Source organism: Acanthopagrus latus, chromosome 19 (assembly GCF_904848185.1).
Source record: "Acanthopagrus latus isolate v.2019 chromosome 19, fAcaLat1.1, whole genome shotgun sequence".
NCBI lineage: Eukaryota > Metazoa > Chordata > Actinopteri > Spariformes > Sparidae > Acanthopagrus > Acanthopagrus latus.
Window position 1 is genome coordinate 9195370 of NC_051057.1, and position 16714 is coordinate 9212083.

Consider the following 16714-nt stretch of genomic DNA (forward strand, 5'->3'; position numbering starts at 1 on the left):
TTTACATCAGTCATGAAAGAAAATGCCAAACATCCATTATCAGTGACTCATGGATATGAGCTAAGGTAGAAGAACTGAGTGTTTGTGTGTACTTTGTGTGTACATGCTTTGTTCATGAAAAAAAAAAAAAAGAAGAGCAACCTTTTATTTTAAGAGAGATTTAATCAACGTACTTTTGCTGACGAGTTTCCATGACAAAAGTGTGCAGGTGAGAGCTGACAAACAGACTTTGATGCCTTATGCTTTGGAAGAAAAATTTTAAAAAGCAGTGCTTGGTTTAGTTTGCCTTGTGGCTGGTGAGGACTGTGGTTCAAAGAATCAATGAAGTGCGTACATTAAATCAAGCCTTTCCCCAAAGGAATTCACTTCAAAGCATCAGTGTCTGGTAATACTGGAGAGGCGATGCAGATACAGTAGACAGCACGGACAGAGAGCATAACTGTACATGTCTGAGGTCTCAATGTCAGTTCATATTCTTTGATTCCATTGAGATCCCCCCTCTTTGTGAGCATTAACAACATTTCATCCGACAGTATCTGATAAGTTACACTGTTATAAAACAGTCCGTTGAGGCTCAGGTAGTCACACAAGAAATTCAAGTCCAGAAATATATGAATCATAGTGTTGCTTTGTCTTTGGGTTGCACACCAGTGTATCCTTTCCAGTGGTGACAGTCCACTGAGTGACTCAACAGTAAAAGAAAACTCACAGAATTAATAATGGGTCCACATTTGGCTTCTTTTGTATCCATGCCTTCATACAGTGTCATGTTAAAGTATCTGACACACGGTGTCCTCCTGGAGTCACATTCCCACCAGTTAAGCGTTCAGTAACTGCCTCCGATGCTCGGTGGGCGCTTTGGCCTTCAGCAACGATACAGTGCTCCGACAAGAATCTCCGAGTTCAGCAGTTCAGGATCCATGAGCTTTGAAGAATGCAGTGAGACTCGGTTGATTGTCCTGCTGGTCAAGTTACCCAATGAGCTTTGACGTCAAGTAATAACTAAAATCTTCTGCGTCTTGAGGGAATAGTTTGACGATGAATGAAATGTATTTATTTGCTTTCTTTAGTTAAATGAGAAGCTTAGCGTAGCTTAGCTTAAACATGGGGAACAAGGGTAACCAGCTAGCATGGATTTGTCCGAACATAACAAAGTCCACTGAGGCCTACCGGCAACTATAGCTCACCAGAGACCATTTCATCTTGTGTGTCAAAGCAACATGTTTACAGGAGACTAGTTGTCATAGTATTTCTGGGTCAGGTGAAGTTACTTCCTCTATGTCCCCAGGAAGTACTGCACATAATTATGGAGCCAGGTTAGTTGTTACCCCATTTCCGGTCTTAATGCTAAGCTAAGCTTAACGCCGTCTGACTCCAGCTTCATATTTACTGTGCAAGAAAGCGAATACGCATTAAAACACAGTCAAACTGTCCTCTAAAAAAAAGCCAATTTTAGGAGTTCAAAATGTTGAATGACAGTAGGTCAGCGTCAGAAATATGAAAAATGATGATAATATATTAAAACAAGAAAGTACGACTTTGTACAACCAGGCACTACTTTCCACACATCCACGGGAGGTTTATGTGGTTTGTAGCACCACGTTGGGGGTAATTTGACCAACTGAAGCAACCTCCAAAATCCTCTGAGCAGTCTTTTGTACAGTATAGTTTGGGATCTTAAACTCAGTCCTCCTCGTGCTCCTCTCCATCCTGTTCCATCTCCCTCCACCGCTAAGCCAGGATATCGCTCCTCTTGCTGCACCAAACCACCAGGGCTATCATGGCCAGTGTGAGGAAAACAGGGATGAGGATGAGGATGGTCAGCGTGTCGTCCGGCGGGTCCACCCACACCACTTCCTCGATGGTGCAGTTGGAGAAAAAGTGCTTGTGTATGCGGATGATGTAACTCTCCACCAGCGGGTTGGGCCAGTAGCAGTGCACGATTTGGGACTTTGCCTCCGTGCAGAGTGTGAAGATGTGGTACTCACTGAGGAGAGAAGAAGAGAAAGGTTAAAGAATAATCCCAGGGGGTCAACTGCGTAGATTTCTGACTTTTGATCTCATTAGTTTTCTACTAGAATTGCTTTTTTTTTTTTTTTTTTAGCACACTATAGCAACAATTGACACCGCTCAGGGTATGCAATGCGTGTAGCTGTGCAGGTGGACAGTTTCCATGTATTAAAACTCAAAATTACCTTTTAATACACCAGGTGCTCTCAAGGGCACAAAAACCATTAATACCCCACTACGGTTAAGCTAGTATTAATCAAAGCATTGGAGGTTTGGAGAGTAATCCATCATTGTGACTGGGGATATACCTCCTTTTCCTTTTTGACCCACTACTCTGCTCTCTTCCAAGAGGCGTTCACTTGCTGTTCAGGTCCTTCACAGAGCTTCCAGGCTTAGAGCGCTGCTTTGATAAATTCATGCAGCCAGCCCTAATCCCTCTTTCTCCATCCTGAATTCTCAATCCTCCACGTCCACATTTTTCCCTGTGACACTGAGGAGTCATTGATATTCACCAGCAGAACTGCAAAATGAGCAGTTGTTGTATTGGCTGTATTTACACTCTCATCGGCTCTGCAAAACATCTGCATATGTAATGTTATGTGTCCATACTGTAATTACATCACAACTCATCAAATGTACCTATCACATCGGCTGACTTTTCTTTTTTTTTTACATTATCTTTTTAGTCCCCACCACTTTTCAACACTAACTGGCGTCCTTGTTTACAACCATCAGAGTTTTTAATATAGTAATAATGACAAACAATTCTCATAATGATAATCACAACAATAACTGTCGTTTTTTAAGACAATAAAGACCTAATGTCAGATAGTGTTGTATCTGAATTTGAATACATAGAAAACAGAGACCGACACCAGGAACAAGACTTCTGATACTGATCTGATTAACTGAGGCTCTGACGTCAAGCTGCAGCCATTGTCTTGAAGCCCTTTGCTAAAGTGCTGCAAATCATATAAACCATGCTGACTGTAGGGGATATATATTTATATCTGTATTGTGTGGATGCTGTATATAGAGATATAGTGCTGGGAATAGAGGCAACACCCCAGTGATAAGAAAAGTGTTATGCTGAGAAAAGCTTCCTGTCGAATCTGAACTCGGCAGTAGTTTATTATAAAAACTAGCGGAAGCTCATATTCACGTGGAAACTGAATGAATCTTGAGAAAGTTTAGCGCTATTTAGATGAATGTGTTAAGACATATAGGGAAAATGAGAAAGCAATCTTAATATAGGCCATCTACATCATATTTTGAGGGCTCCGATTTAATGGCGTTTTCCATCAAACAAAATCGTGAGCTGAGTAAGGATCTTCTAGTGCCGACAGATCAAACGGTATATGCCACTGCTGAAATGAGAAAACGGCAGCAGAGAGAATACTGAGGAATATGAAAGGACGGAAGGGGGAATAAAAAATATATGTGTCTTAGCTTTCGGGGCAGAAGCGATCAAAACATAGCATGCAGGACTGGAGGGAATAAAAGAATAAAGTTATTTTCCAGATGTAAAACACCACAGCTTACAGGTTTTCAAACCGCCGCCACCCACGCAATAATCAGCTCAGAGGATAAAAAAAATAAAAGCTTGACCACATTCACAGTTGATTTACAGTTGAACATAAAGCAACCACACTCACAAATCATACAGCATATATATGATTCATACAAAGAGCAGATTTGCACACGCACGCACCCACAATGGGATTTTTGGATATACAGATAGCTTTGCACTAACGCTCATCTTCTGAGCCGGCGCTTTGTATCTCATTTGAGCATTTTAATGCCAACAAGAAGAAAATGTTTTTCCTCAGAATGATTTTTCCATAACTCAGACCCCTGAGACGTCGAAGCTTCCACTGAAACCCACACTGATGGAACTGATCTGGGGTTCTGGAAGACAACATAACGCGGACGACAAATCCATTTAATGGCTGGAAAACTGCTCGCCTAAAGATTGGAGTTATCTGACGCAGCTCCAGCTAAAACCTTTTATAGAAGATGGATCCCATGACTGGTACATATTTAAATGGCATCTATTCTACATCTGCAGCACATAAGAGGCGCACAGCGTATGAAAGGCTGCTCCTATCTTTCAGTTGTTTGTTTTGTCTCCTGGGTCTGATGACTCTGCCAACAAGTAAATCAGATTTTTTTCCCCCCTTTGTCACACTTTGCTTCATATGAGCAAGACTAAATATGAATGTTAAGCGAGAACTTATAATGGTTCAACATTTTCAGAAATACAGTTACTCACTTTCCCGCTGAGACATAAATGTGAAGCCCCAAATGACTCTTATGCTCCCGGCAAGGAAATAGTTCAAGCATGCAACACCAGAAATTGTCATTTTGACATTTAGGCTTTTGTGCAGATTAAACAACCCATATATTCCATGTTAATTAGTGAGCTATTGAAGGTGCTAGGTGGCAGATTTAATTCTCTTTAAACAGAGCACGGCACTCGCTTTTGCCCTTTATAAGCCATCCGGCGGCTGTCTGTTCAAACAGGAGACTTGTATCATTCTTTCACTCTGAGCAAGAAAGCAAAAGCCTATTTTCCAAACTGTTTCACTTCAGCCTTAAACCTAATTGGAGGAAACACTGGAATTATGCTGCTTCTGGTCATCAGTACTGTACACACTGTAATATTCATGTTCTCTTCGTGTCTCTCATTGAGTAACTGCATTGATGCCAGAAGTTGGAACTTAATATTGATGCTGATGATTTTCTCTTTTTGACACTTCATTTGTTTCTGTCCTTCAAAGTATTTTTAAGTCACCACGGAGACTTGAATCTGACTCTGTGTTGTCGGAGAGAACATGAGCCCATTTTTAGAGGTGGCATGACTGTAAACAAAGTCAGGGTGATGTTGGATTAGATAGGAAATTGAATGTATTGCACTTGGCATGTTTTCCACTTGGCCAAGTGTAAGAACTCATTTGTGTCTTTTCCTGTTCTTTGGCACAACTTCAACATACACAAGCAGACAGCTGGATGCAAAAGCACCTGATGTTCCAGCTTGTATCCCAGGCTTTATAAATCCGCCACATGAACGGACAGAGGTGAAGGTGAAAAAACTAAGAAAACATTCTGGAGTTACTGGTGAGTTCTGTGATCAGTCAGAGGCTGAGCTGAACACACACAGCTGATGTCTAGCTGCTAAACTGCTTCACATTTGTATGTGCCATATTGACACATGTTGACCGTGTTGGAGTTACATTAAGGAAGGCTGCCATGTTTCAACATTTGTTGGCTTGGAACTACGAGAGACCTCGTAATTTCCAGCCATGTTTGTAGCGACCAAACCAGATATTTAAAAGCCAAAACGTAATTTTTTTCTCACTCTAACTGCGCCATTTATGTGCATAAGCCTAACCAGGCGATATGCGCAGCATTGTCAAGTCAAGTTATTTAAACCATTAGCCATCCTCTCCCCCCATGGCTGCCTGGCTCGCAGTCTCCCGCCAGTGGCGTGGACCACATAACACAGTCAAAATGGCGCTTGCTCATCTAAATTGTCCATTAGTCATCATTAGCAGCAGTAGGGACAAGCTCTGATGACTTTAGAGCAGCACCTGGTCCGTACAGGGACTAACTGTAATTTCCAGACAGCGAATATTAAATGTTCAAGACGGACCAACACAACTGTTCTGCTTTTGTGTGATAACATTAAGGTGCTGCTCCAGGAGCTGTAAACCGCTTAGGGCAGAAAACCATGATGCTATTAAAGGTAAACGACTGAAAGTGTAAATTCACACACACACACACACACACACATACAGAGTGTCATAGTGGTGTCTCTTTACCCTTTATTATGTGTACCAACAAGCTCCAACAGACTCATTTCGAACAATAACAGTTCGGCTGGCCGGGTGTTTGGCCAGCAGCTATCACTGCAGAGAGGCACGGCTCATTTGTCAAATGGAGGAAGCTTTGCAGGGGTCACTGCTTGTTTAAACACGAGGCCCCTCGCCTCTCCGAGCTAGAGCCTTCTCACCACTCACTGGCTCTTTCCCTTCCTCTCCCTCTCGCCTCCTTATCACCTTCTCCCAGGCTCCAGAGAAAAACCGCTGCTGAGAAAGTCCTGTGCACTGGAAAAAAAAATGCCACTTCAAAATCAAGTTTTAGAAATGATGAAAACGAGGTGTTAAGTACAAAAAAATTAAAAAATTGCCACTGAAATGCTATTTTTCTGCGTGACTGTGTCTTATATCAAATGTAGATAGATATTCAATTATAATTTAGGCAAGCATACTTGGTAAGATTTTGAGTTTTTGCAGTATATTGCTGCATGTAAATCAATTTTGAACACCCACGGGAATCATTTCTCTCATGAAAATGTGGCCTCGTGCTGGCAGAGTTCCCTGAAAAGCATGTCATGCTGTGAATGCCACTACATGAAACACTCTCTATTCTTGTGTCTCTTCTGATCATTCATCTGTCAGTCACGTTTGTTTTGCCAGGCTTCACTGGTGGATCAGATTTTCATTAAGATCCTTTAAAAAAAAAATCCCCCCTCTCCATCCGTCCTTCCGTTTTAAATGAGCCGCGCTGCTAATGCAAAGCAGCAGTATGAGCAAAATGTGGAAAACAGAATCCGGACACTGCACCACCCTTCCTGCTCTTCAGGTAGACCAAAACAGCACTTGAAAGGATCAAACTATTTATAGGCCTGGTGGGACAGTCTTGTGTTATGCTGTTTCCTTTAAAGCAGCAGGAAAGAATGAAAGAAGACCCGACTCTGCGCGTCTCAAAGTGAAAGTCCAACAGTCCTGGAAGTCCAAGATCACAGCGGCTGAGAAACACAGGATCAAACTGGCTGAAACGGTTTCACCTATCTTCTGTTTATCTATCATCTATTTATCTATCAGGATCATTTTCTTTTTTTTTCATTTTGGCAGGTTTGAATTTACGTAGTAGAATATGAAATGTGAAATCCACGTCATCCCACAGGGTTTTGAAACGTAGCGCAGCCAGCAGAACTGTTCAACATCAGGCTTATCATTTGGACTCCAGTCAGAAGAATCCTGACATGAATCAAATAACTTCAGACGAAAATCAGAAAAGACCTTGGACTTTCATTTTTTTTTAATGAATTTTAAAACGAATGGCTCCTGACTTCAGCTCTATAGTGTAAACACCTGACACACTTCTATACAGCCATGGTGGCAGAACCACAGTTCAACAAGCTTCATATAAATGTATCTTCTCAGAGAGAGAACATAAATTCAGGTTAGTGTTTATTGTGTAATTGATTATCACTGGCAGCTGTTTTGATGTGCTTCTGAAGGACTTATTTATTTTGGCTGCGAGAGAAAAGAACAGAAAGAGAGGGATGACTGACAGTAGTAAGAGAACTGGCAATCTTTTTTTAATACCTCCTTTCTCACAGAGCTAAAAAAAATTCCATTCATATTTCATTTTTTTTCTATTTCTAGTTCTACTCTAGCTCAAGTTCTAGACTCTCTAACACAACACTCATTTGGAGTGTGTCCAACTAATAAATGTTGGTCCGAAATTCATTCTTTTAGCTCCGTTTTTGGTCTCCACCATCTCCTGTTGGAGATATCAGGTTCTTTAGCGCCTGAACCTTCCACTATGTCAACCAGCTTGTCCCTAAATTTTGTAAACGCCCGCCTGCCACAGCAACAAACATCAGCAGCAGAACAACCCTACAAGAGCACTGAGGGTGAATCAAAACAGTTACGTTGTGATTCAGACAATCAGAAACAATGAGCTGAAAGATGCTAAAATGCTGAATAAAGCTAAGGGAAAACTGGAATGGGATGATAATTGACGTGGTTAAGTCTTTCTGAAAGGCGTAACTTAATCTTACATTTCACCTTTCTCATAATCACTGAAATAAATCTGTTTGTGAGTGTGCAAAACTGTGTATGTGTAAAACACTGTTACTGGAAAACAGCATGACGCTGTGACAGATTTTCCTGGAAAGAAACATTAGTAAAAAGTAAATGATGGATGAAGCTCTTGGTTCTCAGAATCTCTGAATTCTTCCCAAAAATCTTTGACTCAATCATTATTTTGACATCAATTTGAATCTCCCATGAGAACGTTATTGCACAAGACTCCAGTCTCACAGCTCTCTCCCCCCTCGCCTTCTGGCTGCGCTCTTAAAGAAAAAAAAAAAAACGTGAGAGGCCAAAGGTGAGCGGACGGAATGAGTTGAAAATCTGGATAAAGACAGAAAGAGATGGGTGGTCAGGGCTCAGACACAGCTCTGGTTTTGAGAAGCAAACCTCCAACTGTGTTCTCCCACAAACATCCACCGAGCTGCAGGAGGCTGAGATGGATTACAGTTTTCATAGCAGTCTATGTGAAGGACTGACAACTCATGAAACTACAAATATAGAGCACTCAGACAGGAAGACAACTATACTTGAGAGGAGAGGAGTATTTAAGATAACAAAGCCAGTCGTCCAGATGTCTTCTATCCTTCACGCCTTTTTTTCTGGTCATACAAAATGATAAATCTTGTCTGCAGTTTCTTGTAAAAGTGGCCTCCAGCGTGGTTCCCTGATTACCTAATTTATGAGCTCCCTCTGAAGGGGAAGGGACGCTTCTCTCTGTTGGAGTCTGAATAATAAGGAAACCATTTAATGGCGCAGAACACCAGCAAAAAATGTGAGAAACCATCCAAACGGTACTGGCAGTCGTTGAAATCCCCTCAAGGACACAAAGAAGAGTGTATGATGCTGCTGATAATCCATTAGGAGAACATAGGAAATCAGGTTAGGCACTGATAAATGCCTCAGAATGCAATTAAAACTGAACTGATGCTGTGTGTGGGAGTGTGTGTCTGAACGAATGCCTCTCCTACATGTGATGATGATAAATGCAAACATATGCAGGGGTATAAATGAATTTAAACACATTATTCTGATATAAAACAGATGTTATGCTCCGAACAGATACCTACGCTCATTATCTACCCACTGATTTGTCTTTGTCATATAACTTTGGAGCATCAGAGTTTTTGTTTGGGATCAACAGTGAACCAGGTGAGGCTGTCTGCACTGCGCAAACAGGAACCATACAGACAAACAGCAAGGCTTAAAACACTGAGCTGTAAATAACTTTATATCCAGAAGGTTTATCTGCATATATTTCCATCAGTTTTCAGCAGATTTACTGTGCGCTGCAACATAAAGCCTGACAGGTGTTGCACAGTTTTATCATTGCCTCATGGTTATGTAAGCACCACCTGGACCACCTTATGTGACTTTACAGAATTCAAGTAGAGACGCATCTCAGACCAACTGTTTTCAATCCATTGTACACTCAACCTTTAAAAACTAAATACCATGCGATGTGGCCCAATCAGCTGTCATGGCAGACAACAGGCCAACATTAATGGACATTTACAGAGCTGTGATTTAGACTCAGTTCATATAGGGCTATGTGGTCATACCTTATAAAGTGTGTGAGGTTACACCAGTTCTGTGGATCTATGTGACCCATGTCCCGCTTGAAGTCCTCTCCACAGACCTCCACCTCCCACTGCAGACGAGATTCATTGCAGGGTTTCTTGGGCCGGGAGGGAGTTGGCTCTATGTTGAAACTGTCAGCGGCTGAGAGGACACGCAGAGGAAAAGAGCACAGCATTTATAGGTCATGTACCCTGCGTCATGTGTGTTGCCTCTGATACAGTGACCCGAATGAAACATGACAAAGACGGATGTTCCCGGTTGTTTGGCTTGTGTTCTTGCATTATTCATGAGCTGTTTAAGCTTACCACAAGCATTTTTTTTTTTGACATTTTCCTTTTTCTCATTATGTTCTGTCATAAAGCTGTAATATATATTATATAGCTTTTTTTTTCATACTTACCAGCACGAGTTTCATTTTTACCCACCATGTTATTGGAACAGTCTAAATGTCAGTTTCAATATGTCTCAATACCACAAGCTTCTCTTTCACTGCTGGTTCTTGTTGTTGCTATGTTTCTGCAATAATGAGTTTTCCTCAGAGACTGAGACAGTTTCATCTTATTATAGGTTGAATGGATGGATGGATGGGTGGACGGATGGATGGGTGGACGGATGGATGGACGGATGGATGGATGGATGGGTGGATGGATGGATGGGTGGATGGATGGGTGGATGGATGGATGGATGGATGGGTGAATGGGTGGATGGATGGATGGATGGATGGATGGATGGATGGATGGGTGGATGGATGGATGGATGGATGGATGGATGGATGGATGGGTGGATGGATGGATGGATGGATGGGTGGATGGATGGGTGGATGGATGGATGGGTGAATGGGTGGATGGATGGATGGATGGATGGATGGATGGATGGATGGGTGGGTGGATGGATGGATGGATGGATGGGTGGATGGGTGGATGGATGGATGGGTGGATGGGTGGATGGGTGGATGGGTGGATGGATGGATGGGTGGATGGATGGATGGATGGATGGATGGGTGGATGGATGGATGGATGGATGGGTGGATGGGTGGATGGATGGATGGATGGGTGGATGGGTGGATGGATGGATGGGTGGATCGACGGCTGGGCTTACCTGACAACCCTCTCATTATCCAGACATTGACTGTAAAGAGACAACAGAAGAAATTCTTTTGAGCGAACTGACAAGTAAATAATATTATTAATATTAAATATGTTCAATAATCAAACAGTCAACATTTCTTACTTTACATTTTTGGTACACAAACAAATATCACTGCTGTTTTCTGTGACCATTTAGGACCTCTCAGTGGTCGCAGCATTCACGTTCGTCTATGATGGTCCGTGTCCTGACTAAGTGCTTGCACCACTCTGAATTTGTAGAATGGCAGGTTGACTGATCGAGATTTATATCAGACTTTTGAGAGTTAAAAATAGTTTTCAGTGAACACCTTCCCAGGAGTTTAATCTGCACTGCAATCTGTGTTAAGTTGCTGCTAATTCCAATTTCCCATCGATCTTCTTGGGCAAATCACTTGAAGAACACGGCCCCTGCAGATACTGCACTGTACTTCTTGACTGAAGACATGAATTGCTTCCATTCACAGTGATCGGTTCGATGAGGAGTTGCAAACAACAGGTTCTTTGTCGTTGCTCATATTCACTACAGCGTATAAAAGAAATCTTTGTAACACTACTGCGGGCTAATATTCTTTTACGGGGCACATTGTTAGTGACACATCAGAGGTAAGCAGGATAATCTCTGCAACGTGTATATAATCCATTTGTGTGAACGTGTTCATGATCGAATGAATCCGTTATTTGCAACACACACTGTGTTTTCAATTATCTGTCCTTTCACTCCTCATATTTGGAGTTCTGTGGTGAATCTCCAGCAAAGGTGAAAAACACTGGAAAAGAAAAAAAGCCAGAGAAAGAGTGAGGATCCTCTGAGTTCTCTGATCCAAACTCCTGCACACGGCAGCTCATTGTTACTGTGGCGGGTTGTTACGAATGAAAGACGTGCCGCTGCACAGGAAGGTGGATCTCCCTTTGAAGAGGGCACGCTCACAAAGCAAAGAATCGGTTCGAAAGACGCCCCGCAGCAGGACACAGACTGTTACCAAGTTAGCCTGCTAAATATAGAGACTTCCCTGTTTGAGCATGTAGGGAGTGTTTGTGATGTGATGAAAAAAAAAAAAAAGTGTTTCACCATGTTAGAACAAGTATAGGAGAAGGTTGTGGCCTGGTTTCATTTTAGGTGTTGATGATTTTACCTTTGAGAGGACTAAAATAAAAATGGAGGGAACAAAGAAGGTTTTCTAACATTTTGTAAAATATACTTAAGAGTTGATAAGAACATTGATACCACTCTCATCTCTCACACACAATGCATCAGACACAGCAGCCTGGTCGGAGGCCCTGTGCTTCAGTTTCATATTGTAGATACCGCTGTAGTGTCACTTCTTCAAGCAGCCACTTTCACGCAGCGATATAAAGAGTGAGACGGGATGGGTTGGATGGGTCAGACACTGGACCTTACCTCCAGAGACTGGAGTTCATATCCTGTGTGTGACCAGGAGTTAAGAAGTGACATAATATGAGTTATGTCACTGACGTCATTCACACTACTGTAAGTTATGAGACAGAGTGTAGTTATTTAAGCAAAAAGAATGATACTTCCTAAACCTGTGCCTGAACCTAACCAAACCATGACCATCTGACAACGTTAACAACATGCAAACTGTTAGTCAGTAAGCCTTAATTTGAAAGTCTAACCGCACATAGCGTGTAACATATCATGGCTAACTTGACTGCAGAGCCTTTGACGTGTAAGACTAGAGGGGAAGACACTAGAGGGGAAGGTAAAGCACCATATTTCAGGTCTCAGATATTTCTGCCAGGTTGCAGATGAGTTGCGATGACCTGAATAAAAATTAATATGGCTACCGCTTGGGACTCATTATGCACACTGTAATTTTAAGATTTGTGTCAGATTCACACTTCTTTTAAATCAACCAAAGTCTGCTGAAGAATGGTGTCCTGAAAACAGCCTTGAATGTTTACTGTTCAGATAGCCTCATATTGTAATGGAAAGCTTCCCCCTGCTTTCCGACAGCCAGCTGTCCCAGCTACTGCTACCCCAGTCAGGGAGTTACATTCCCCGATGTGCCAGTGAAACCCTTTGAAAAACTGAACTGAACATTCCATGTCATACTATTTATAACAAAAATAAAAAGTCGAGAGCTAAGAGCAAGAATGAACAGAATCCTTGTCAGTGATGGGTTCTTTCAAAAATGAGGACACTAGTAAAAGCTTTTGGAGACCTTAAAAGGTAACAGGGACTCAGAACGAGAGGGGCTCTGAAGGTGACAGCCGGGTCACCCTCAGCTGCACTGCATGGGACTGAGAGCCTGCTGAGGGCTTTGCCTGAGAATCCCTGAGCTAGTGAGAAGTCACAAAGTCAAATCCATCACGTATATCAGGAAATGAAATCCAGTTTCCTGCCAGTTCTTCATAAGGGAATTTTAAAAGACTCAGACAGACAGAAAATCATTTCTCAGGTATTCTTAGGTGCTCTGAAATAGATGTCCGTCTTTGTATCCACTAATCAACACATCAGATCAAATGACAGGGAACACTGCACTCTAAAAATTGCCCTCTTTGAGATATCTCATCACCGACTGCAGAACTTGGCCTCCAGCCCTCTGGTTCCCACAGGTCTCCCATTGCATTTCATTTCTCCCGACAATAAGCCTCGTGCAGGCGAGTCCAAAAATAACAAATCTTGTGTAACATCCAATATAAAGACGTCTTTGAGCACATAAGCTCCTGTGCGGCACGAATCAGCAAAAACAAATACCCCACCTGCGCTCTTTAATAACAAGCCACTTACGGCGGCACAAGCTCGGTGAGAACAACGCTAAACCAAAGAATACGTCGCAGGTTATGATGAGATGTGGGTGCAGCATTTACTGATATGTTACTCGTTTATTTAAAAACTGAGGGGCAGAAATGAAGAAGCTGGCAGTACCTCTCTGTGCCTTACATTGGAAGTTGAACATTTGCATATCAAAGGTCCCCAAATGGTCGTTCAGTTTTCACCAAAAGCTTTCAAATTAGCATCTCTATTGAGACCACTAATAAGAATTTCCACAGTGAAGATAAATCACGATCAAACTCATTAAGGCGGTGCAGATTAAGAGCTACCTTTGTATCTGTAGGTTTAGACTACAAATGGATGGTAGTACTTGATATCACCCACTAAATCATGATTTAATGATGCCACTGTCACTAAAGCTTAGGATATATATCTGGTTTTAGATCAATTTATTTCATGCGACCACTTAGTGCGATAAAACTGATAAAAAGTTCAATGTAAAAAATAAAAAAAATCAGTGCAGCACAAGAATAAACAATAAAACAGAAGTGACAACTGGCCATGAAAACACACAAAATGTACAACATATAAGCCCTGGTTAGAAGACTTAAGTGAACTGCTGGTCAAACAAAGATAGAGCAGCTCAGAAACAGCCTGACCATTGCAGGCCAGTGTGAAGACAGTGAAGTCAGAGTGATGTGAGTCATCCATGCTGGGTCTGTTCAACAGCATTAAAAAGCAGTCAGCTAAGAATATATTGCCTGTTCCAGTATTCTCAGTAATCGCCTTAAAATAATTAAAAGCTGCAATGAGAAATACTATATATAATGTGCTTTCTGTTAGGAAAGAAAACAACCTTTTGTGCTGAGGAGAAAATGCCAGCATGGAACAAGCGAGTGTTGTTCTGCTGTGCGGCGTGGATGATTTGACCACCTGCGGATTCGTCACCCTAAATTAACTGACGACAGCCGATTCTGCCTCTTTGTCACCGCTGGGACAAGCTCGTTCGCGCTTTCATCCGGCTCTTATTCCTGCTCGAAGAAAAAAAAATTCTCATACGCTCTTGACAAATTTAGACCCTCCGAAGAGACTTGGTAGCGACTGTTTGTCTCCTGCGTTATTAATAAACACAAGCAGGATGGAGGAACTGATGAAAATAACCTGTAGCAACAATCTAGCAGCAGGACTCCCTTCAGCGGGAGCCCTGCGCAACAGCGGGGGGAAGTTTGGCTCTAAATCTACTATGCCAGCTTAATGAAGTGATGGAACACAGGCAGTGAGTGAGTGTGTGTGTGAGAGATTTGGTTGATTTATAGAGTGATTCATGCCAGAGGATGAATTAAAGCAGCTTGGTGCCTCTCTCATCCCAGTGTGTGACAGTTTGCCAAATCAGAAGCTCTCTGGATTTAGGAAGCAGGGAAAATATTAGTTAACTTTTTTTTTTTTTTTTTGCCACATGGAGGGCAGGGGAACAAGCTGTAAACACAACGCTGACATTATCAACTTGTAACCTGTTAGCAGAGAATAGTCCCGACAGATAAGCGGCATCGTCATTCATGCAGAGTTGTTTGGCCACCCGATGAATTTAAAGTAATTAATCAACAGTTTACATGATTTTTTCTCATGAATCATGCAGGAAAATTTGCCCCTCTGGCATGAACTTAAAGCAAATCTCTCAAATAGAGCGAGGTTCTTTACTTTCATTCATACTTTCAGAGAGGATGACGATTGGCGCCGCGGGACCCCAGCCTGCTGCTTTTCCTCCTGCATGTCGTGGTGATTTAAACTCTTAACATACATTAATTAACCCTGATGTGACTTGCTGCCTGACGACTCGACGAAAGATCACAACAGTTGGCACACATGGCCAACGAGAGGAGAACGAAGCTGTGAAGCGTTCTGATGCATGACTGAGAGAAAAAATAATTTTAAAAAAAAGAAACCTGCTCTATTTTCAGTGCACAAACTACAACACATTATCCAAAAATGCAGGCGTGTCTTCTTTTATGTGCATCACTCACTCGATGGCGGGGAAGAGGCTCAACAGAACAGTGGATTACGCAGTGTACAGTGCCAGAAAAAGGCAAAAATCTGGAGAAATTGGGGAAAATCCTGCATATGACCCACTATTACCCAATAGCAACGCACTTGGAGGGAGCATCCAGAAAGGATGCAGGGGGCTAACTACAGTGTAGGGCAGCTGACCAGGCTGCTGTACTTGAAGCATTAGGTGTGACAATGTTCCTTTCATATTACAAGTGGACATTCACATTTTTATTTATGTAAAATATTGATTAATTATTCGTTAAGTTTTGCATACATCTTATATACCTGTATGTTTTACTTTTTACGGCCTAGAAAAAGCATCCAGCTCTTCAAAGCACAGTCGAACAGCTGGAACTATAACCAACAAATTGCCCGTAAGAGCTTTCCAGCTGCATCTCCAGCCATCCCTCTGCAGAGAGGATGAATAGCAGCGACGCAATTTATCTGCAGCCCACTTAAAGGCTGCGAGCTGTGTAGCAATGTCTTTTCAATTCACTGAGACCACGGGTGTCCATTTGCAGTCGCTCTGTGTGTTAGGTGTTTCTGAACTACTTGAGCTGAGCCGCGAGCGACTGATAACTGCCTGCCAGTGTTTGTCGTACGGCGTCACGTGTTCCTCATATTTCACTGCTTGGAAAGAGTTAATTAAACATATCAAAAAGTAATCAGTCTGACATTCATTCACTCACTCATTCATTCACAGCTTCTCATTAGAAACAGTCATTTAATCTCAGGGTCCTATAAGCGACTGAATTGTTAAATCTCCCATCAGTCAGACGTGGACGGATGGTTTTCATACGTGTTCGTTCACGGAGCTGAGCTGAGGTTCACAGGGCCGTGACCGCCGCTGCTGCCGACAGCTGGCCGGGCGTCAGAGCAGCGACAAGTCACACTCACGCAGAGCTTCATGCTAATGAAGCCTTTCCTGCCACTGTGGACGGTGCTGTGGTCACAGATCAAGCCCGGCTCTTCACAATATAATCACATCACTTGTGATTATGGAACAGGAAAGTGACGGCGTGTCAACATCAAAGGTTTTTTTTCGACATCATAGTTCATGCAGAGTATCATGCTGGCAAATTAACATTTTAATAGCATGTTCAAAGAGCTCTCTGGCTTTGGATAAAACTGCATGATGACGCTTGCTTTATCAGAGAGACGCTTTAATTTGAAATTACACTACAAAAGCTATTTATAGAGTAATAACAGACTCTTGAAAAGCAAGGAGAAAACACACATGTAAAAAAGCTGGGTTAATTAAGTCTTATTTTGGTCCTTGATGTATTGTATAAAAGAAGGAGGTACCCGTACTGCAGGATACTCATTAGATT

The 16714-nt window shown here is 42.1% G+C and overlaps 1 protein-coding gene across 1 annotated transcript in view; it reads right to left on the reverse strand.

The window, feature by feature from the left end:
• Positions 1 to 140: 140 nt before the first annotated feature.
• Positions 141 to 16714, reverse strand: part of LOC119008841 (receptor activity-modifying protein 3-like) — a 30913-nt gene continuing 14339 nt past the window's right edge. Inside the window, exons 2-4 of the mRNA XM_037079521.1 lie at positions 10572 to 10601; positions 9455 to 9614; positions 141 to 1987 (exon numbers count right to left, since the gene is read on the reverse strand). Of these exons, the coding sequence (XP_036935416.1) occupies positions 1732 to 1987; positions 9455 to 9614; positions 10572 to 10601 (446 nt within the window). The 3' untranslated portion in view covers positions 141 to 1731. The remainder of the gene's footprint in view (positions 1988 to 9454; positions 9615 to 10571; positions 10602 to 16714) is intronic.